The sequence below is a fragment of the Hippichthys cyanospilos genome, chromosome 5 (assembly GCF_059441005.1).
Source record: "Hippichthys cyanospilos isolate Australia breed blue-spotted pipefish chromosome 5, RoL_Hcya_1.0, whole genome shotgun sequence".
Taxonomy (NCBI): domain Eukaryota; kingdom Metazoa; phylum Chordata; class Actinopteri; order Syngnathiformes; family Syngnathidae; genus Hippichthys; species Hippichthys cyanospilos.
In genome coordinates, this window is record NC_142373.1 from 18,162,779 (window position 1) to 18,187,963 (window position 25,185).

Genomic DNA, 25,185 nt, shown 5'->3' on the forward strand with positions numbered 1-25,185 from the left:
TTTCTTTATGTATGTGGGCGTCATCGAGTTCGTAAATCAGGCAACATTTTACGGCTATTGAATGTGCGTCAATGTGGTCGCCATATTGGTTGGGTACTGTTGAGCGATCAGCGTATTCACATTCATTGCGTCTTGGAAATCTATGAGGCTTTTCAATGCGGAAACCACATCTCTTGGGATGATTTGCAGGTAACACAAAACAATTACTTTTAACGATCATTTTCAAGTATCTGTATTTGAATATGTTTTTTAAATTGCTTGCTTTGCCAAAATATATTTTCAGCATTCGCAGACGTAACTAGAGGAAAGTAACAAAGTAATTAAACTCAGCAATGGGCAAAGTTTTCAACGATTTTAAGAATGGGTCTTACAAAAAGAAACGGGTAGAGGTGGAAAGTACGGGACATGCAGGAACCAAATAACCAATTTGGAGAAGTAAGATTTTGCCCATACATGGCTATGTTTACGATGATTGTTAAAACTTGTTTTTACGAGAGTGATTTGTGGCAAGTGCTATACCAGAAAAAGTCGTGTATTTTTTTTCACAAGTTAGAATAAGGACATTTCCTAATGCAAGACCTGTAGCTAGTTGCACCGCATTTTTTGTGGGAAATGCCTGCAGTACAAAATAATTTACATTTCTTTTCAGTTTGAGTACTATGCAAGCATTGGGAGGGAATTCTGCTGTGTGCAAAGAAGCTTTTTTTCGTTTTCATGGTGAAAAATAAGAAAACAATACAAATGTTTATAATTATCACTTCAAAAATTCAAGTTGCTGTTTTTGTTGCCGTTTATTTTCCAAATACACCAATTTGTATGTGAACGGATGAAAAGCGGCATCAATTTGCGCAGTCAATTCCATGAACTCGCATTCGAGACAGTTGACACATTCAATATGGCGGACGCGCCTACGTGTTCTAGTGACGGGTTCTCACGAGCTTACAAATTAATGTAACCTGGTTTAAATATGTAAAATACACTAAACAGCCACCTCCTTCTACTGAAGTAAAATGGCGGAGTTGTTATCAAATTCACACTCATGCTTGAATAAGACCATAAACCCTGACGCCAGATGGATTCATTTATCCTTCATGGCCACAAGATGGCGCCACACTAACGCCAGTAACAGACATGATTGACTTTCTTATTGTGCCTTAAAAATAGTGGCTTCTTGAACGTTTTAGTGCTTAAATATGCCTATAAAACGTTGCGTCCTTTTTTGTTACGTGTCAGTTTTACAGTAAATCTTCAAGTGTGAGACAACACACGCTGGGCATTTTTTTAATGTGTGCAAAACCATTCATTTTCTAGAGCTGCTTATCCTCACAAGGGTCGCAGGCTTGATTTAATCTTGGGGAAAAGTAGTTGCGAAGTAGACATTTTCAAGACTTCTTTTTTTTTTTTTTTTTTTACGTTTTGGAGTTTACTAGCTTTCATCGGAATTCCCTCACTATGTTTCTGAGAAAAGTATCCAACATTGATGAATAATTTTAATATGTCTGTGTTTCACCTTTATTACAGCTGCATTTCATCATACAATTTTACGACCTACGGTTGGACTTGAAAAATGATTGCAGCTCCTGTCAGTAGAAGATCTGTGACTGGGTGTGGTTGTTTTTCCACGATTCCCGGTTCTCAAGCTCTCCAGCGAGGTACATGCCTGTCTTTTTAAAAAAAATCAAGATGAACTCTTAAGACCCCGCCCTTCATCCTTTTCTCACGACATTTTCTAAGAGCATATGAAAATGTGAAGCTATAGATTTGAACCACTTAAAATGGTGGTTACAATGTTTTATCCACCCTTATAAATCTGAACACCACATTAACATATTAGTTTTGTCAAAAATTAATTCACTTAAACAGAAAATAGGGGAAAACATCAGTTTAAATGACTCACAAGGACATTTTTTTATTTTAGAAAAAAGGATTACAAGATAGCAAGCTAAGTGCACCCATAAGAAAAAATGACATTACAGGTTTAATGTGTGAAAGTGTTTCATTACCAACATCCATGGATCATGTATTTTCCTCAGTTTTTTCCAAACATTGCAAGGTCGGCATCTTTTTTTGTCGTCATCTCCAGCTTTTTTTTTTTAAAAACGCGCTCGGAAAAATTCGGCGTAATTTCTGCTTCTGTTTTTGCGGAGTTGCATTTCCCTATTTGTGCTTCATTTTCAACCTCTGAAAAAATCCCCGCAGAAGCATCCCAGTCTGTCTTCACTGATTCTGTCTCTGCCCTCATCGATTCCGTTTCCATCGATCACCGTTTTCTTCCATTTTAATCTGAAAAAAACATTACACTATATTTGCAAACTGTATTTGAAACGATTTAAGCTTCCTGGTAGTTTCAGGCACTGAAAAGAAACTGTATTCATACGTGACACATAAATGTAGATAACACAAAGTGTATATGTGTAAATTATGTGTATGTATAAGAACATAGATCATTCGCTGAACAACCCACCTGTTCGCACCTAACTGCCAATTATTCAATAATATGAAAATTGTTTTTGTTAAACTGTTTAACAGGACCTAAAGTGTCCTTAAGTGCCTGTTCGTATAATTGAAAGAAGCATTATATTTTCACTGAAATTCTCTTGAGGACGAATGAGCCATCCACTCTGAGCTCAACTGTGACGTAATCAATAGGCGACTGCGTTGTAGTCTTCAACGATGAGAAGCAAGAAAATAAGAGGCGTTTAAAGGTGAAAAAAGGTGACTTGATAAGCGCTTGGAATACTGTTTATTCAAGTTTAGACAATTAAAAACAACTTTAGGCAAATATTTGCTATTTGTTCATGGTCAATAACCAGAGCAAAAAAAGTACTCATACAAAACCAAATACGTGCACGACTGTCAACATTAGCCAGGTTTGTCGTTACTTGAAAGCCGTTTACGCGTTTATTTTACAACTATAAAGAACTATTTAAGAAATAGTGATTACCCGGTGACTTTAGCGCTAACGCCATCTCTTTTCGTGCTTCTGTTCGTGTATCGTTCGTCCGTACAATCATACAAAAACGACCATGCACGCCATAACGCGATCAACTTTTTCTCCTTTTCTTCCGTTGTTTGTTGTCGATATGTCTTTTTCGCGTTCGATTTGCCCGGCGACTGGCAAACCTACATTTAAGTACATTACTGCTATCTAGCGGACTGGGGTGGGATCTCGCAGTACGCTGCAAATAAAGGCTGCAAAACAATCTCCATTCTAAAAGCGTGCCTATTTTAATACTAATGGGGTTTTGTTCATATTATAACCAAGACTTATACAATATACTTGTATTCCTACACATTAAGACAATCCTATAGCATACAAATGTTATTAGTGCCCCATCATTGTCAATGCAGTGATTCTGTATTTATGTGTGCTTGGTGTTGTTGTTCCCTCATTTCTGTTTGTCCGAGACCTTCAAATCCCAGGAACGTCTCTGCTGCTTTAACTATTTATTTTATAACTTCATTTTGTTTTTGCTGTTTTTTTTATTTTTGTCAAATACAACAACAACAAAAATCGGACTTCCATTTGTTGCATTCATTTCATAGCCGTGCCTGATTATTATTTGTTGTGTTGGCTTATTTACTTTCTTGACGGATTCAGCAAATGCTAAATTTCAATTCACTGAAACTCGTCGTTTTTACTTGCGCTCCTTCACAGTGACATTTTAGCTTAGCAGTCTGAGAGAAGACATTAAAATAAAAACGGAGAAAAAGACGAGGCACAACCTCACACCAATCATTCAGTCAGCCACAAACCATCACTGAGAAGTGGCTGGACCATCTGTGTCCCACCTGTGACTGACATGTCATCATAACAGGAAATTGCCAATATCATTTCAAAACACTTTTTTTTTTTTTCCAATGTGATTCCTCTATATGTAACGAGTTGAGAAGAAGCTGAAAAAATGCCTGGCTTCTGTGCTCGGCATTTATCTATGTCATACTTTTTCCATGAATCCACTCGGGTTCATCAGCACTCAACTTTTTTTTTCCCAACCGATAGGTGGCACTATTGAATAGCGCAGGGCTCAGAATCACAGTTTGACAATAATTTGATGTCCTCTGTGTAATAGAAGGAAACTTTTAAGATACGTTTCCTATGCACAACTGACATGGATTTAGTGCATAAAATGTATCCCAAATAATTTATAAATCATTATTCAACTAATAAACCCATGATTCATTCAAATAGAAGCTCAATTTCCTACTGAAACGGCAATCTAATAATCTCACGCAGGCTGAAGCTTCTCAATGAGTTTCTTGTTCCTAAATGTGAGATGTATTACATTGCCACATTTATACATACATTTCTAATTTGGTTCTAAAAATGCGAGTCATGCACAGAGAATATTACGATAATCAATATTCTATAATTGTTTCGGACCCAATTTGCATGAGGCATTTTAGAGGGGGGGGGGGGTCATTTACTGTATAAGTGCAGTTTTTCATCCTAGCGGCCCTACCGGGAAACATTTTTAAAAAGTGTGAGCCCTTTAATTTGTGCTGTGTTCTGTATTCACGACATGAGGTAGAGCTAAGTGCCTGGCTCCACTCCACAAAGGACAGAATGCAAATTCCAGCTAATGACTTCATGGTGTTCCGCTGATTAAGTTGGTTTTGCAGAAATGCACCAACAAATATTTACAGTAGGATATCATTCAAAAGTTTCAGTTGCTTTAGTCAAAAAGTCAAATTCAAATATATTCATTAAGCGGATAAAAAAAAAATCCAACATGATTTCTTTATGTTTTTATGACACAGCCTATTCATTTGTGTCCACTGCGGTGGACATTTGTTTTTGGTTTATATCTTTGCACTCATTCAAGCTACCCAACTAAATCCTAGTGTGCTCAGTAGAGGACATCCTGGTCCTTCCATTGACATGTCATGTGTTTGGATGGGATGCAATTAACGAGACAAAATGGATGCGACACTGGACACAAATGAATAGGCTGTGTTTTTGGAGGATTTTACAAAACACTGTAGATCCTTAATTTTTTTGTCAGTTTTAGTTTATACGTATTAAAATAGTGATGCTTTGAAATATACGTTTAATTTATTCCATGCTTGTAACCTAAAACGTGTGTCTCTCTAATAATCTTTGCCCACTAAATGAATGAAAGCACAATACTTTTAATCCATTGACGCCTCCTAATAAAAGAACAACACCAATTATTGTTGTAGTGTGGTATTAGTTTGGAAAACAGCATTCCGTAATCTTGTACTTGAATGCAAAGAATAAACAGTTTGTACATCATGATGAATTCCCTTGCTACTTGCTTGAGTTCTTATAACATGGCTGCAGTGGAAGTCGGATTTTCACCGCTGCAGAAGCAACTCATAAATACTGTTATTTGAAGGAGATAAATAAGTGACCCTGAGCTGTTATATTGTCTGTTTTTGTGTGTTGCTTCATCAGTTGTGTTCATATATGCATTGCTTAACGCATCAGTATATGTTAGCAATCAGCTAGCAGCGTTTGAAGTTGTTTTTATATTTGTTCTACATATAGTTTTGTCTAAGTTTATACTGGGAGTGATATAAATTGTTTCAAGCCTTATTTTTTTTAAATTCAGTCGGCCAGAATGGTTGCTTTTTTTTATTAAATAAATTCAAGTTGTTTGGATCACTCATTTAAGAAAGCAACAACGTATTTAAAAAAAAAAAATCACATCTATTTTGTTAATTTCACTTGCATATATTAGTTCCACAATTTGAATTGAATGACTGAATAAAATGACATTTCCCACAGTATTCTATTTTCTTGAGATGCCCTTGCATACATGTGTAATGAGTGCATGTCCTTGTTCCACATCAAATTTTGATTTGGTTTGACCTGCAAGGTTCCTGAGGTGCCCATAAAACATACACATACACACACTTGGCCATGAATCCCTGGCACTCTCACTCATCATGGCACATGATAATGTGGTAAATATTACAGTCAGTGCAGGCTCACATTGCACATATACGAGACTGCTGAGGGTAGCTATGCGCAGCAGTATATTTTCGTCAGCCCCCTTGCATACATACGACCTGTTTAAAGAGATCATTGCATATCCATGGGTTCATATGCAACATAAGTGTGTGTGTGCACGTGTGTGTGTGTGTGTGGTAGAGAGGCATGGATGGCTGAAGGGAGCAAGAGGGGGAGGACAAATCTGTTGTGAGGAGCAGATGAGTATATCATCTGGATATGTTTATGGCCTAGCTAAAATATCATGCCTCAGCTCTTGCTGTATCAAAGATGCATTTGCATTTTTTTCACGATTCAAAACAGTTTGCAGGTGTTTAGTACCATGTTTACAAGGTCAAGCTCTATATACTGCCTTACCAATGGTGTTTATGGATTTTGTTGCCACGAAAGCAAAAAAATCAACTAAGAGACAGCTCGTAATTATAAAATTTTGTAAATTGGGCCACTTAGTCAAGGTACCACTGTCCAAGGTGTACATGTTTCATACTTGATGACTGAGCAGACACTGCAGAATATATTTTTAAAATAATAAGGTGGACAGGAAGAACATTGGTTGTCAAACATCGTATACCTAAAAAAAAAAAAAAAAAAAAAAAGCTTATGCTTACAAATAACACCATAACGGATCAACATTAAAATACTATAGTGTAGTAGGCCCTAGTATTTATTGAAATTGTGGCAGATTTTATCTATATAAAAAAATATTAATATTTTTGTTTGCCGGCATAAGATTAGTTTGAACATTAACTGTGTTTAAATAGAGGAAAATAAAATATAACATTTAAAATAATGATTACATTAAAATGCATTAAAAATATCTTTTGTAAACATTTACATGTTTGTTAAGCCATTTTCAACTGCAAACAGATATTATTTTGCCTACAGTTAAATTGATGACTATTTTACATGTACAAGCAACACTTTTTAAAACATTTTGCCACGTTCTGTCAACTGAAAATGACATCACTTGTGATCAGGGCTCATAACAACCAATCATAGCTGAGCTTGTGATTGTCACATGACCAACAAGTGAGCAATGATTGATCGTTATCCGCACCTTGAGCACATGTAAGGTAATTTTTGGTTGATAGCAAGTTAAAAAAATGTATTTTTGTACATGAAAAATAATTCAGTAAACAAATTAATGAAATACAAAAAAAAAATTACTGCTAAAAATGGAGTTGCCTTTTAAAACAAGCACTTCCAAAATATTAAATGCAAATATACTGTAAAGTTAACTGTAAACGAATGCACACTATACTAGATTTGAAAAAAAAACAAAACAACAGAGCCATGGTAACATGTAATTGAGTAATTCTTTCATAGACCACTAGATGGCGGTCACATCTCACTATCATATGCAACTGAAGAGAATCACTGGACTAGACACTAAACAAAGAGCAAATATTGCACATTTTACAAAATCATGGCAGCGGAATAAACCATGAGCGTGGGGATCCATAGGTTGATGAGTCGCTTGCGTGTTTTCATCAAAGAGAAAAATCCATAAATGGAAGCCATAATTGACAGAGAGCAATACAGGACAGGGTGTGGCAAAATAGAGATGCAGGGGTGATAAAGAGTAATGAAAAAAAACGTACGAGCGGGAGGCGTCTGAGTGAACCGATGGCTAGCGTGAGTAATAATATGTCATTGAGAGCGAGAAAGAGCGGGAGGAAGAAAAGGGAAGCGTGGCCGATGCGGGGTGATGTATGATGGCGGCTGCGAGAAGAGGGATGCTGCAAAAAGCCGGATGAGAGCTAGGAAACGAAAGTCACGGCGATAAAACGGTGAAAGGACTACTGATGCAGGATTACCCTCCCGCCTCAAGCGGTGACAAATATCAGTGCGGTGTAAACAACACATTCATTTTATTTTGACCGCAATAACACATGACACAAGAGCAACGTTGCGCTTTGCTCAAATTAAGATGCCAGGCTAGTTTTCATGTCATTGGACCTGCAGGGGGTAAAATAAAACAGCAACAAACACTTGCTAAAAAATAGCATTGGTAGTTGAACACAAACAGTGGCGCAACACATGTTGAAAGATAATATGGTAGTCATGTAGTCTTTATCCTTTGGAAAAAATGTCTAGTATGACTGAGGATTACTGAGTCTGTTGTGAAATTGTTGTGAATCGTTTTACTGCCCCCAAGTGTGCACAACAAACACAGCAGTGTCTATAGAATTGAAGCAAAAACATGACAAAAACTGTTTGAATTTCATTTATTTATGCCACGATGAGTTTTCGTAGAACGATTAACACTAGTGCAGTGAAAACTGTGGCGTCCGTGGTGTATTTTGAGCTAGTGAAAGATGTAACAAAAACATATTAAATTTCCACGACATCTTTCAAGCATCTTTGAGTGGAGTTCAAATATATCACAAGTGCTTCATGAAGCTTCGTCTGTGCATCACTATTAAAAAAGTGCATTTTAGAGTGTGTGCTATTTTAGTTTAATTTTTTTTATATATAATTAAGAAAACACACTTGGACCAAAATAACACAGACAAAGTGTACCGGGGCAGCACAGTTAAAAAAAACAAAACACACACACACACACGCATACAACGCCTGCCTGGAATAACACTAAACAAAGTCCGTCAGCAAAATGACAGACTGGAGACACATAAGTGTCTTTCTCCTTAATTCATATTTCCCAGGCCCGTTGTTCAATTCTCCTTGCAGAAATGAACTTCAGTCAATCTAACACAGTGAGACTCATTAGCAGCGAAGGGATAACCACTCCCAAAGCTAGCACTTGCATCCTACTAAGTCACATGGTTACTTTTCTTCCATGGTATCATACATCATCGTCATTAAAAACCCAAGGCAAAACATTAAATTATATGAAAGCAGCACACTTACACGTGCATAATTGTGACTTGCAATACCAAGTAAGGCGGACTGAAGGTAGCCACTTTTAATCAGATCGTATTAGCTGCATATTATTTGCTGCCGGGGCTGTCAAGCTGAAAAATTAAACGAGAATGTCATGAATTTATCTTTTAAATGATGAAAGCAGTACCCTGAAACGTATTACTTTTCACTGATTTCCCTCTTTATCAACAGGAATTCTGATATCAGATTGCCCAAAGCAATAATGCATACACACCTTTCATCCTAGCCTGCTGGCAATAGGCAAGCTTTATTATTAGAACACTCATCCAGAACAGAACTGAACCTGATATGTGCCTATTTGGGAGTTATACATACTGTATCTGGAAAAGCTACAATATTAACCCTTGTGGCATAATTTTACAAATTATAGCAATTCCCTTGATTTTTTTTATATCTTAAAATAACCAATGGGTAAAAAAAAAAAAAAAACACTAGGGAGCAAGTTTCAAAATGCAATAATTCTGATATTTCTATGTGATTGCAGCTGGACGTGCGAGTGTGTACAAAAATAACCACTGTCCCAATTTTGGACCACATGAAACCATTATAATTACAATTTTGGAGATGCATTTTAATAGGATTTATGGTATTGACTGTCCTGTGATTTTTGCAACATATCGTTCAGCGGGGGTCAAACTATGTCAACACAGAAAATTCTTTGTTGACTTGTGTTTAACCCCAAGACAGTAGGTGGCGATAGAGAACAGTTAATGGCTATTTCTTAGTGTCATCATCACTTCAAAGGCTACAAAGACAGCCCATACCATTTTTCTATTTATTTTTTATTTTTTTGTGGATGTTACTAAAGTTAACCTTCATACGCATGGATAGAACTGATGCCACCGAACAATTTGAGTGGTTGATGAAAAAAAATATTCACAAATAACTTTAATTATTACGCCTTGAAAAGCATTTACAAAATTGGGAAGCAATGCAATGTTTGAAGTTTGCAAAGTGTGTGCACAAGGGTTAAGCTAATAAAAACAAGGTTGGAGGCTCGGTAGTGCGGTGTTTATTACGCCTACCTCACAGTTCAGGGATCCAAGTTCAAATCTACGTCTTCCTATGTGGAGTTTGCATGTTCTCCCCGGGAACTCCGGCTTCCTCCCGCACTTCCTCCCGCACTCCAAAAACATGCACGGCAGGTGTATTAGACATACTAAAATTGTCCTTAGGCGTGATTGGGCGCATTGTCTCTGTGTGCCCGACAATTGCCTGGCAACCAGTTCAGGGTGTTCCCGGCCTAGTGTACAAAGTCAGCTGAGATAGGCACCAGCAAGCCTGCGAGCTTTATGAAAGCCAGATTTTTAAAAATAATATTTTGAGTCCCTCTTTATTTTTTCACCGGTACAATTTAATGGCATCCCACCGTCCCAAATGATGACAAAGAGCTCTTGTGTCTTGTCGGCGGGGCGCTTCAGAGCTGGCAGGGAGTGAGAACACGTTTAAGGGAGGATTCCCACGATGGGGCCGCTCGTGCCAACCGTCTGTGAGTAAGCAGCTGCCTCATGCGCCATCCGTGGTTTACCTGTCACTCAGGTCGGCTCCAACCTGCCTTTGCCACTAATTTACAATTCTGCCCAAGCCTCACCGATCTATAAAATAATTGAAGTACTTGTTTGTTCCCCTTCAGTTATGCTTAGGGCTACAGCTCAAAATTACTCAAATTTAAACTTGTCACCAAGGCTACTTTAAATAAGTACATGGCGGTGATGAGCAAATTGATCAAGAAAATTGTAAAATGGAATCCCCCAAATATAGGATTTTTTTTCCCCCAAAAGTATGGATGCGCCCTCTAAACGGTACCTTAAAGATTTTTGTTTTTGTTTTTATTCAACGCTATTTGAGAAAGATTGATCCATCAGCCAATTCTGAGTTTTGACACACAGATGCACCTTTTTATATTGGATGTGTTCTTACTTACAATAATTACCGTAACGGGACCACAACTGGCCACGTTTTTCAATCAAAGAAGCGAGCATCCTGTACCAACATGCGAGTCCACACATAGGGATATTACTAAAATATAGAGGATCATGAAAAGTTAGGATGTCTTGAGCTGATTCAGTTGAGAGTGCACTGATTAGAGAACACGGAAAGGTATTCCATTTGGCTCGTTTATTAATTGTGGTCTTTTGGCATATACACACAATCATAAACTTAATGGAACACGGTTGATGCGCAACATCAAGCGTTTATGGCAACATTAACACAAGCTGCGTCGCAAGGAAAAGAAAAAACGGCGTCAAGTACATTTAACGTACTGTACTCTGGCCCTTCGTTCACTGACTACTCACAATGTGGGATATTTGGAACACACTCAATTTAACGAGCAACACATATATAATTTACGGATATGAGCGCAAGAAAATATGAAGACTTCACAAAAGATGAGCTTTTTTTAGTGTTGCTTTAGGTTTTACATCCTTGTCAAAGTGTTGGGGCGTTTTATACACTAACACAGAAAATACCATAATTTGACCCCAAATTTAAGGGTGCATCCTATACACAGGCGCGTCATTCTTTTGTTTTTGATGTAAGAAACGTTTGACCAGAGCGCATTCAGGTTTCAAATTTCTTGCATCCAATAATTCCTTCAAACTGAGCTCAAATATGTCAGTTTCCCATCTACCTCCCATAGTCAAATGTTTTTGCTTCCACTTCCAACGTGATGTGTTACACTGCAGATGTTTGGATTTTAATTGGTTGTCCTATGAAGGACTCATAAAACGCCTCGGTCCATCTGTTTTTGTGCTATTGTCACACTTTAAATGAAGCAAACCGCCGTCGCCGACGGATCCATTCACACCTGCAATTTTGACTTTGATAAAATAATGAAGCTAAAAAAAGAAATGTTGGTTATCATGTTCCTTATTTAGAATACTGACTGCAACTGCCAAAAGAGGACAAGCCTCATCTAAAGGCATATCATTTTGTTATATAGGAGATTGAATTTTGAAACATGACTTTGATGATTGTATATAAATAACTGACTCTTGGAGGGTTTACCTTCCCATTAACATGAAATTACACAATAAAAGTCACATTTAATAAGTGCTCCTTCGACACCAAAACGCTACCAAAAGGTAAGCAGAGCTGCAGTGTTAGAACAGATTACCGTTACTTTTACCAGTCTCCAGAAGTCTTCGATAATATTTTGAAAAAGTCACTCGATTTGTGGTTGTTTTCATTCATGTATTTTAATATTCACAAAAAGATGCTGAACAAAAAAGCAAAAGCCTTAAGTTTGCCAACTTGTTTCATCGCTACCGCATTTTACGAACTATAAGGCGCATCAGATAATAAGGCGCACTTTCAGGCAGGCGCACAGCATTATAAGGTGCATAGAATAGAAGCAACAGTAGTGGCTGGGATTGCATTATGCATCCACTAGATGGAGCTGTGCTAAGGAGAACGTCAACAAAACAATCAGATAAGTCAAACAAAAAATTAAGAATAAGGATGATTTGTGGAAAGCCCTGTGAAGAATTTGGAAAAAATACCTCTTGATTACATTAAAAGACTGTTAAATTAATGCCAAGATTAATTATTTCAAAGAGTATAATTATGATTCAATTAAATATTAACCTTAATTTTTTTAATCAATTTGGCACCGAAAACCTTAAAATACTTTGTTTTATTATTTTAAAAAGGGTTCTGGATTTGTTTGATAAAATTGTGCTTTCTTTTACAAAAACACGCTTTTTTTGCGCCTTGTCCCTTTATGAATTCCTTCAAAATTGGCGCATGTATAGCATAACAAAGTTTAATAGTAAAAAATACATTTATAACTGAAATGCAGAAGTAAAAATGGAAGAATTTACATGACGAAGTTAGTTTATTTTTTCTTCCCCCCCAAAATGTAATCGATTATATTTATATCGTATGATATCATATGATATGATGAATGTAGGTGTATCAGTTCATAAGGCTTTAAATGGAAGGCTTGAAAGTGTGCCTTATAGTGCGGAAAATTTGGTACATCCTCCCCCGAAAACAATATTTTACATTTGCGATACTTGTCCTACCCTCCAAAACCAAGTGATTTCAACAGTAGTGTCGCAAGCAGCTGTTAAGTGTGCTACAATATTGAAATATCGCTTGTAAACGAAATCGCCCTCGGCAGTCTTGAGCTTTATGAACATTTGCATAATTAAATAGAACGTAAACAAAAAAGTGAACAATTTGCGTCCCACAATTTCATGGTTCAACGCCCAGCGAGATTGTCGAAGCGTTTGCTCAAATACGGAACCAAAGCAACATTAACTGTAAAATCATCAAGTGCACGTCAGCAAAGGGGGGAGTTTAAATGAAAGACAAATTAAGCAAGAGGATGTGGTGACGCCCTGCTGAAGCTGCTCACACGTTTGAGGGTAACTGATTTTGACTGAGACAAGACAAGTGGGGGGGGGGGGTGCAGGGGCAGCAGGAAGTAGTTTTCACACACAGCACCACGCACTAACGCCACGTCCATGCGGCTGTCTGAGCGTCAACTTCAAAGGCTCGCTCAGTTTGGCGAGGCTTCTCGAAAACCAGTTAACGTTGCGGTTTTACGGTACAGACGTCAACAAGAGAGCTGACTGAAATAGACGCAGAATGTGAGCACCGAACGCCATCCGGAACAGGATGCAGCTCCATGACTGCACGCCGCTGCATTTAAAGTCTAAATAAGGCTTGACAGCATACAGGAGCGTGAACGCGCTAAGGCACGGGTGTCAAACACAAGGCTCGGGGGCCAAATGCGGCCCGCCACGTCATTTAATGCGGCCCGCAAAATGCTAATTATAACTTAAGTTTATGATTAAAATAACAACTTTACAAGTTTTGTTTCAAATTGTTTTTACCTGCCTCTGATTTCAAAATTATCTAAACATGTGACTATCACAGCCATAATGGCCCTCTGACAGAAACTAAAAGCACAGTTTGGATCGTGATTAAAATGTGTTTGAGTCTTCTAGTATAGTGCTTCTCAATTTTTTTATTTTTTTTTTTTCCAATGATGTGCCTCCTGTGAAATATTTAACAAGAGCAAACATTTTTTGATGGACAAGAAAGACTAAAAACAGTGTTGTGTCATGTGTCTGACCAATTCAACTTGGAAACCATTTTTTTGGTTGTGGTTTCTCAAGTTTATCCAAAAAATTCCGACACAAATGACGATGCACATCCAGATCAAATGTATCAAAACCAATGGAGTTATTTTAACACATTTAGCAATAAGGAGCTTCATGTTCCAGTTCATTTGCTGTTAATTTAAAAACAAAAATGGACTGTTCTTGTCACAGCATTAATAAAACATTTTAAATATGTTGCAACCGACAGAAACCCTTTTAAAATCTCACATACACCTTCACTCGTACCCCATATGAAAACAACTCTTCTAGTAAAACCGCTAAATTGAATTTGTCCTGAAAATTGTGACAATAATGAGGATGTGCATCCATCTAAAATTTTACAAAATAAAAATCAAAAGGAGTCCTAGCACAATTTATAAGTAAGGTACTTACAGTTAATTTGCTCTTAATTTGAAAAGGAGACATTACTGTTCCTGTCAAGATATGAAATGGGATTTGCTTCTACCTGCAGAAACCTGTTAAAATCTCACTCACACTCTGGAATGTATTATCATACCCCCATTTGAGAACCACTGTTTTAGTAGACCGCTAAATCAGTTTTGGATTTCAGAAAATACAATAAACCAGCACTCTGACTCAACATAACGTGGCAGATTGTGACACATCTCTTGTAGCATATTTCCAGTCTGCGTGTGGTCTTTTGGATCTAGGTCAGTAAAACCTTGCTCCGGCTCCCCCATGTTTTTGAATGATCGCCTGAACTTGGCCCACTGAGTGCATTCAATAACTGAGGTCGGAGTAAGTCACGAGTAAAACTTTGGTCTTAACCCTCAGGTTTCAAGCAAGTCACTGTGTCGAAAGTCAAGTCGAATCCACAATAAAATTTCAAGCAAATCAAATCATTACAAAGTTGGAGCAATTTGTAAGTCAATCCTTTTTTTTGTTTTTAATTCAAAGGAGGCTTTTCACGTGGACATTCTTGCACATATGTAACTTTCCTGTGTTAAAAAGAAAAAAAAAAACGTGTTTAGAACAAATCAGCAGTTTTTGCTATGTGGCAATTTATACAGAGATCTGATTTGTAATGTTTACTCTATACTGCATAGATAGTGTTCATGCTGCTTCCTGTAACGCTAAGGGTTTGATTCTCGGATTCTGCATCAATATCTAACCACTGCCGGTCCCAGGCCCTGATTTAGCCCTTGTGCGGTATTTTCTCCTATCCTTTGATCTTTACATCCAAGGCTTTCTCATAAAAGAGAAAGCATTGAAAAAGGACAGCAGGGAGCTGAAATTTCACCCATTTCAACATGTCAGTGTACCATCCATTGACTAAAATACTACCAGAATAATGTGGAAAAAAATGAGCCCAAAATGGTCCAAATACTACACAAGGGTTAAAAAAATGTGTTGGTAGCACAGTAAGTCACTTTTGCTCTCCAAATAGTGACCTCCTCCTACCTTCTACCACGTGACAGAAATATTATAATTTCAAGATGCTAGATTTTCAGTATTCATGCATTCCTCGACTCTCGCCATACGCCTGCGATTCGTCTGTCTCAGCGTGTTGAGGCCACCAGAAATACGGCAGGCAGTCTAAACAGGTGGCTCATCAGATTCCTATCAATGCAAGGGAAGCAGGCAACTAAACACTAAAACCACAGCTGAAGATGTTTTGCGATGTTGCGCTGAGATACAAACCTCAGGCGTGTGTGGTTTGGCGGGGGCGGCTTTATGGAGTCTCTTTGCTTTGCTGTAAACTTTTAGATGCAGTTTTCTTCACAAAACAAGCAAAATATGTGTGTGTTGTATTTGGGCTTTTTCCATAAATCGAATTACTTTTCATAGCAAAACGCCATCAGGAGTAGACAATGAACATCAAAACTGCTGGCTAGAGTTTTTGAATCGTGCTAAAAATGTGTATAAGATTCAAGAGTTTTATTGTCATGTGCATAGCAACACTACACAATGAGACAGTTAGATTCCACATAATAGAGCAAATAATAAAGTAGACATAAGTGGGGAATTAAAAACAGCAATCAGGCGACGAGGGCGGTGGTAATGAGGCATATTTTATCCAACTTCACCTACCCTTGATTTCCTTTTGAGCTGAAGCTCCTGTCACAACCATCAGGTGACCATCAGCTGACGTAAATTTTGACAAGAAATCAAGTATCAATTAACACAATCTCGAGCAGTTTCTACACTCATCACACATGATCAGAAGTAAGCAAGCAAAAGGTGTTGGTGTTGTGCAATTATTTCCAGCACATTGCTTTTTATGCTGTCGATACCGAGTGAAACGATACTTAGCACCAGGTCCAGGAAACCGTGGTAACCAAAGCTGGGGCCATCACCTTTTTTTTTTTTTTTTTGCAACTTGTGAGTTGATAGTTTCCAAGTAGATTGTCAACAATACAAAAGACAGCCCGAAAACAATCGGGTATTGTTGTTTGGACGTAATTTGGACCAGAGTTGCTCTGAGATTTGCCTGTGATAAAGAAAAACTTAACTCCACGTTACAAATCTTAGTAGTGACTAAGAATGAGATGATCGATTGAATTGAATGTATTTGTCCTGGCCATTCTCACTTCCGATGTGCCTGAGCTAAGATATTTATGTTGTTCTCTATATATTATCGATAAATAAAGCAAGACTCAAAAAAAGGCTGCGGTTAGCACATCCAGCTCACAGTTCAGGTATCCGATACCCGAGTTCAAATCCACCTCACTCCGACCTTACTGTTTGGAGTTTGCATGTTCTCCCCAAGCCTCCATGGGTTCTCTCTGGACACCTCCCAAAAACATGCATGGCAGGTGTATCGGACATATAAATGTCCTTCGGTGCATGAATGGTTGTTCATCTGTCCGAAATCAGCTGGGACAGGCATCAGCAAGCCTGCGACCCTTGTGAGCATACGCAGCTATACAAAATGGTTGGATGGATTGATGGTATGGTTGCTAAGTGACATTTTGAAGTTGCTGTCTGTCCAAAGACTAAGCTGATATTGCTAACGCTGATTAGCATGCATTCTATTTACCGTAATGCCCCAAAATATAAGACTCCCCTATGTATTGAACGCACACTTAAGTTTAGGGTCAAATTCTGGTATTTTCCATGTTACCGTTTAAAAGACGCACCGCCACTTTGGCGACAGTGTAAAAACTAGAGCAAAACAGAATAAATCTCATCTTTGAAATTAATTTTTTTTCCTGGGTTCCTATCCATAAGTTACTGTATATATTTGTTGCGGGTTAAGTCAAGATTCTTTCAGGTTTCCAACATTGTGAGTGGTCAGTGAACATTGCGGCAGTGTTACGATGAATGTACGCCAAGCAGTTGTTATTTTCTTTTTCCTCGCGATGCAGCTCAAGTTCATTTTACCATAAATACTCGAAGTTGCGCACCATCTGTGTTCCACCAAGTTTATGATTGTGTGTATATGCCGAAAGACTGCAATTACTAAACAAGTCAAATGGAATACCTTTCTGTGTTCTCTAACCGGTGCCCTCTTAACTGAATCAGCTGGAGACATCATAACTTTTACATGCTCCCAACCTGGACACATGGTGGTGTAACCTCCGTCCACCTCAGAAAACGATTACCATTAAAGCCTTGTTCATCTATCTATGCTAGTGATGTATAGTGACTGTTAGAACAAATAAATGATCGTCCATGAGATAGCTGTAGGTCTCACAAATGCGTATATCCACCGTTTGCTTTCCGTGCTAAATCTGGTTAAAGATGGCTTGAGATCTGGGTGCCGTGAGTCGCGTGCATGGTCACGGGACAAATTCAACTCACAAGTCAATGCATCACTGTATCCTCAAGTCAAAAAAGATTCCGCCGAACTTGCCATCTGATGTTCTGAACATCCTGTGTGCAGGCTGAAGCCGTCCTCCCTCGGAGCATCTCAACTCCTCCTCTTCCTCTCTGATGAGAAGCGCTGTCAGCCGCAGTCAACTCATCTGAGAACGAGACGGAGACGACAGAAGAGATGCTGTTTGGCTGGCATATGGCCCAGCCGCCGCCGCCGCCACCGCTGTTGCCGATGCTGCCGATGCTGTTGCTCCTGTTGCTGCTGCCAGCGGTATGTCTGGCTCAGAGTGGACAGGGAGACGCTGACCTGGGTGAGACCAACCACAGTTTGATCAATACAACCAGGCACTTGCACGTTATCCCTCACGCTGTACGACTTCACCCTTTGGTGTTGAGAAAGGGAAAGAAATGAATAACACACAATGAGGAAAAAAAAATATTATTGATAGTGTTATGTTTTTGGAGATGCAGGTGTGCACCGGTGTTTGATTTTAAGCATAAAGTCAAAAAAATGATAGTTTGATCCATCTTCATCCTTTGTAATTGGCATTTTCCATCGCCTGATAAACTTGCACAATTGTAAACATACCACAATGCATTTGAACCCTTGTGCACATACTTTGCAAACTATACACATTGCGTTTTTTTTCCTAATTTTGTAAATGTTTTTAAAGGCGTAATAATTAGTTGCTTTTTTTTTTCCTTTCCTTCAACCACTCAAATTGTTCAGTGGCATCAGTTTTATTCATACATATGTAGGTTAAATTTATTAACGACCACAAAAAGTTGAAAAATCGTATGGTCTAAGAGAGCACTTTAAGACATAGCCCTTAACTGGTCTCTACTACCACCTACTGCCTTGAGGTGAAACACAAGTCAACAAAGAATTTTCAATTTGCGGACATAGTTTGACCCCCGCTCAAGGGAATGTTGCAAAAATTGCAGGAAAATCAATGTAATAAATCCTATTAAAATGCATCTAAAAAATTGTATTTACAATGATTTTATATTGTCCAAAATTTGGACAATGATTACACATCCAGCTGCAATCACATAGAAATGTCAGAATCGATGCATTTTGAAATTTTACACTCTCGAGTGTTTTTTTTCCTCATTCCATCATTTGTAACATACATTTTGGTTTACAAAGTTGCCTTGGAAATATTTCCACCCGGTAATGGGTACCCGGACAAACACTTAGCATTTCACTGCATAAGCAAGTTTTTGGCTTTTTTTCCAGAGTCGAGAATCAGCTGCACCTCTCACATTACTACAGTAGTAAGCAGTCTAACCTGCAAACTAACTGCCAGCAGGAGTGAGGATGACGAAGATGAGGATGACTGCGTTGAGTCAATTACAGCTTGGTAAATGTTTTGGCTGAAAAGCTGCCGTGTCTTGACATTGTCTGCATTTGCAATAATAATCGATGTACAGTATGTTTTTATTCATATACAATAATCAGTGATCATGTACTGTACTTTACTTTCAGTTTCACCTATATGCTGGAAAGCGAATTAAAATGCCTGACAGGGTCGGGAGATTCCCTCAACTCTACCAAACTCCACCCACTAGCCATTCTCAATCTGACCATTCGCCTGAAGCGGGGAGCCACCATCAGCAAAAAAGTTCAACTAAAGAATATGGGTAAAAAAGATCCCGTTAGACCTGTAAACTTGTTCATATCTGTCCCTTTTTTATTTGAAAACAACCTGAGAGTTTTACCTGAAGGATTTGATGGCAGTCAAATCTTAGTTGTTGCACTATTATCACAATTTGAGTCAACAGCAACTGCCAAAATTGCATCAATGAGATGGAAAAAAAGCACAATTTGCCGCTTAATTCATATTCCATTAATACAATATTAATCCAAATGCTGTGTTCACAGAACATTGTAAGTACAATTTCTTGGTTGATTTCCCTATAAAGAAACATGTCCCCTCATGTCTTCTTCCTAAACTACGTTTCTGACTCGGTCGTGTACAATGTGTCCTTTGCAGTTAAACCTCGAAGTCCCGAGGTGTGGAACGTAACCGTGAAGCATGAGTCAAATCAGGCCGTGTTCTACATTCGGACTCCTTACCAGAAGGACTACCTGAAAGTTAAGAATCAGCTTTTTCAGCTGCTCATTTGGACCTCCGGCAAGAGTATGGTAATAGCGGGTTAGCGTGTCCGTGTTCCGTACGCGTTCATCAAGGTAATTTCCGTCACGCTCTTATACTGCAGATTCAAAATGTGTCGGCCTCAGATACGATGGCCGTCAGCATGGAGCACCTCCATAAAAACTCGAAATATCACGCCAAAGTGCGAGCAATACCCATTTCTCTGAGGGGCAGCTGGAGCGAATGGAGCAACACGGTGACTTTCTCCATTCCCGATGGTGAGAATTGCTCCTTAGACTTTTTACTTTTTACCAGGACAAGAAACAACAACACTTCCATTGATCCTCAGCGCAGGAAAACAATCAGGAGAGAGAGAAAGCGACAAGGAAGCTGATTGTGTGTTTCCTCGCTTTGGTGATGCTGACATTCAGCTTGGGCTTCCTCTGGAAAAAAAAGTAGGAATCTCTGAATGGATTTGCTCTTACTAATGGTTTCACAGATAAACAAAGGCAATTTTCCTCCCGCAGAATCTTTTCTTACATGTGGCCCAGCATTCCGCATCCTAAATCCACACTGGTACACAACTGCAAACCCAATAGTGTGAGTATTGACGAGAATTTTGTTTCTTTGATATCTCTTGCCCCAAAGACAGAGGACTGGGAGTGAGATTATTTTGAAAGATTAGCTGACTTCCTCACAATGTTTGGCTTTGACTACGATACCGTGGCCTAAACCAGTGGTTCTCAAATGGGGGTACTTGAAGGAGCTTCAGGGGGTACATGGGATTTTAAATAAAACAAACATTCAAAAATAATTTAAAAATCATTATTGAATTAATTCATTGTTTCAGGTTTATAAAACAATAAATGTGAAGTAGGTTATTCAATTTCATTATTGTAAAAAAATAGATTCTCCCCTATACAAGACTGCTTCGACCCAACTTGTTCGATGCCACCGCTCGTTACCTGTCAAGTTAATGATTTATTTTGTGAATACATCTCTACTATGATCCCTGAAGTTGAAGATTTTTCTGTGGACAAATATTTATTTGTAATTGTTATTTTTTGGAACAGGTTTGACTCTTTATGTTGATTTTTTTTTGTGACGAGATCTCTACTGTAATCACAAAACAGGACGCTTTATGATGAATATTTTTCATTGGAAAAATGTTTATTTATAATTACTGTATTTCATTTTGAGAACAGGTCTGACACTTTATGTTGATTATTTTTGTGGATGAATATTTATTAAAAATTGAGTTAATTATTTATTTTCGTGAACAGATCTCTACTGTAATTCCAAAACAGGACTTTTTATGTTTAATATTTTTCTGTGGAGAGATATTTATTTATAATTAGTTTTTTAGAACACTTTGGGCACTTTATACTGTTTATATTTGCTGAAAAATATTTATTAATAATTAAGTTATTTCTTTTTGATAACAGTTTTCTACTATGATCACAAGAGGACATTGTAGGTTCCTTTTTGTGGACTAATACAAATGAAGTTTGAAAGGGTCTAAATAGGATTTAATAAATCAGACACTGATGGCATGTTTTACGTTTTTGTTGTTGTTTTGTTTTTTTTTTTTTAAACCCAAAAATGCTTAGCACTGGTTAAGAGGTAGAAAAGATATTACACAGAGGATACACCCTCCCGGAATAGTAGATCTAGGATGTCTTGACACCTCATGGGGGCTGACCCCATAGCATTCATGAAGGGATGACTCATGATTCAAGATGCATGGGAATTTCCGAATCAAATTGTATCAACACAAGCTTGTACTCTCTCCTGTGTTCTGAACCACAAAGCTCCTTAGAGCCTCAGGGACTTTGCGTTCCTGTCCCTCCATGGCCTTTCCAATATCTTGGTAGACCTTAGCAACACTTGAGTACGAAGAAAAAAAACAACAAAGAAACGCAAATCCCAAATTGCAAAAAATGTGTCCGTTTTTTTTTTCTGAATCATAGGCTTTGTGTGAATTTCTTGTCATTTTTTTTCTTTTCAGGTTGCCCATCTACTCAATCTTAAAACAGAGGAATTCAGTCCACTTAAAATCTACCCGGTGGTGGAAACAATTGGGCGAGAAACAATATTGTCCGTTCCTTGTGGAGAGGCCAGTTACGCCCATTCCTCGCAAAACTCCGCTTGCAGCACCAACACGGAAGAACTGGAGCTTTCTATCTCACAAAACAGCAGCTGCTCGGATGGTGATGACAGCCAGAAGAACGACACCGCTGCGCCCGGTCCGGGGGACATGATGTCTCGCGTGCTAGGAACCCTTCAAAAGGAGGAGGATTACGTCACTATGGCCAGTTTTTACCAAGTCAAGTAGGACAAAGGTGGAGGGATTGGGATCAGTCTAACCTCCAAATGGAAACCATCTTTGAGTAAGCCAGAAAGGAAGCGTGTGGTAAAAGAATAAGGTCCTTTCACCAACTTTGGTGTATCTGTGCGTAATGACAAACAGGCTATTCTGGCATCACTATGAGTTTGATATTTGACGTAAGTAATTTCGCAACTGTGGCCTCAAATTCTTGTCACGCTTGCTCGGCGATGTGGGTTGCAATTTTCTGACTCGAGAAATACCAGATTTTGCCATTATGGCTTCATTTTGGTTGGAAGTACTCTGCAGGTCCACATGCCCAATCTCAAAGTGGTTGCTAGAGTATTTTTTGGATTGTATTTAGAATAAAGCTGCATAAAAAACAAAAAAATAGCATCGCTGCATCAGGCCTGACAGCGCATCAGTCATTTTGGTGCATTTCATATTACCATATTTTCCGCACCATAAGGTGCAAGGAATTATAAGGCGCACCTTCAATGAATGGCCTATTTTAAAACTGTCTTGCTTACCACAGAACATGGTCAGGTTTAGCCTATGGCATCAATGCAAAGCACCCAGCTGTGACTGCAACCACAATTACCAATTGTGTTGGAGATTCCACGAGTTATGACACATACCTGAACTGGGCCCTATCACCATTTAGCATAAATACAGCTTTGGTGTCATTCTTCATCTGAGATTTTTTTTATAATACATGTAGCAAATGTTTTACAACTGTAATTCTCACTGATGCTTTGTAGCAGGGAGAGACGACACGAGGCAATGGGAGTCTTCCAGAGGGAAGCCCCTTTTGGATTTTTGCAAAGCTGCTATTTTCCCAAGGTATTTCAGCACATTTCTTCATGCTTTATTATTTCAGACGGTTTCGTTATTATTCTTATTGGTGGGACAGGATGTGGACGTATGGAACAGGATGCATTGCTGTAGCGATCGCATCTACTCAAAGTTGCAACTTATACCTCGTGGTTATGCCGCTGTAAATATTTATTTCATTATATGACAGTTCATTTTGCTGCTGCTATGTTCTGCATCCATTTGAGGTTTATTGTGATCAATATTTTTTCAGGCCTACGCCGAATACGTGGAAACATGACGATTTTGTATTCTTTGTTTCATGCGCAAATCTGCATCTGCGGTTTGGAAAATGAGCTTTTTTATTTGATTTCCCTTAGGGGTTGAAAAAAATCAGATTAAAATAATAAAGAATTTCATTTGTAACTATAATTAATCGACGTCATTTGCATCCATTCAGTAGGAAATATAAAGAAAGCATGAAGAGGAAAAATTTAATTCTTATGGCATGTCAGAAAAGATATTTTTAAAATATCTTCTTTACCATGTCATATAGGTGCTGCTGGTCCTTTGTTTTTTTTGTTTTTGTTTTTGGCATTGACGTGCTATATATCCAAAATATTATGATTGCTGACATGAAGCTGTTGTGCCTTACTTTTCAAATTTGATTGAAGTCATTTAACGAAATTTTATTTGAATCATTTTCTAGTTGTTAAATTGTACTGTAACACAATGAGAGCTGTGTGCATTTTTCTATTATTTGTATGTTGTATTTGTAAATTGCTCCATTTTGCCTATAATTGCAATTTGCAATCTGGCAGACAGGAAATGCACAAATGTGTCAGTGGAAAACAAGCGTGATCTCTGACGTCTGTCACCAAGATATACAATGATTCATCTTAGAAATTACAGGAATTTTTCTTGATGATTCCTTTTATTTTGGGATTTATTCTTCATGGTGAGTAAGCATGTTTTCTTTTGTGTGCGCGTGTGTCCGCAAAACACAGTGACCTTTGTACTGTAGATTCCAAGAATAAAAGGAGAACAAGTATATACATTAAAAAAAAAATCTACTATGTTCTATGAGGCCCCACTATTTTAAAAATCTGCATTCTGATTTTTATAATGTTTTCTTAATATTTAATATTTTTATCACCTCAATCATTTTGTCACTCAACTTGGCAGCATTCAAATTTCTGTAGCTTTGCTGAATATGAATTAAGAAGCATCATCCATTGTTATCTTTTTTAAGGGGCGGCCATTTTGCCAATCAACTTGTCAGCATTCAAATTGCTCTAACTTTTTAAAATTTTTTTAGCTAAACCCATGCAACATAGCCTATATCATTCTCAAGGGATTTGAGTGTGTGTATATATATATATATATATATATATATATATATATATATATATATAGACAGCATACACATATTCACACACACACTTGACATACACACGCACACAATGGGGAAAAAAAAAGTAAACAATGAAAAAATAAAGTAAAACAAACTGACACATGCATACATACTCATGTATGCATTACCAAAAAGCAACATGCAGTACATACATATACACACAGACCAGAGTAGGATGTTTATTAAATAACATCAAATACTGTAAATTATTAAAATAAACAATAATATTTAAAAAAAAAAGGGTCGAGCATTCTGACTGAGCAAAGTATTTCCCCCCATACTTTTTTGCTGCCCATTCCCACGTAAAAATATGTATTTGATGTCAATGGTGTTCCTTGGCTGTGTTTCTTTGGACGTCTTTTCATGTCAGTGGCGCTCAAAGTGTTAAATAGTCATTAATAGACACAGAGTCACAGCTGTAGGGTGAAAGCCTCTGAAGCTGGGAGATTTACAACTCTACTGGAAACATAAAAAAGTTTGTTTTGTGACAAATTACAAGAACTATTTGTTGCTCCCTGGAATCTTAGCGCTGTGCAGTAACTTGTTGTTTAAACAGAGGCCCCTTGAACCCTGAAAGGCGATATCTTTATATTGTGCTCACAAATCATCTGGATCACAAACCAACACCAGCAATAACACGTTGCTCATGAGTAAATAAGATTTATCTGAACAAAACAAGGCCATTTTTGGACTATTTGCTTCAAGGGGGAAAAAAAAGAACGTATTACAGCCTTTTACACGAAAGGTTAGCCGCTAGT

General features: G+C 38.0%; 1 protein-coding gene across 1 annotated transcript; it reads left to right on the forward strand.

The window, feature by feature from the left end:
• The first annotated feature begins 65 nt into the window (after positions 1–65).
• On the forward strand, positions 66–24,099 carry il7r (interleukin 7 receptor). The gene is made up of 10 exons (XM_088415086.1): positions 66–189; positions 1,522–1,652; positions 17,843–18,086; positions 19,016–19,139; positions 19,265–19,419; positions 19,773–19,924; positions 19,999–20,152; positions 20,224–20,329; positions 20,402–20,474; positions 21,883–24,099. Exons 3-10 carry the CDS (start codon positions 17,954–17,956, stop codon positions 22,207–22,209), a joined length of 1,224 nt encoding a protein of 407 aa, XP_088271212.1. The 5' UTR covers positions 66–189; positions 1,522–1,652; positions 17,843–17,953; the 3' UTR covers positions 22,210–24,099.
• The last annotated feature ends 1,086 nt before the right edge of the window (positions 24,100–25,185 follow it).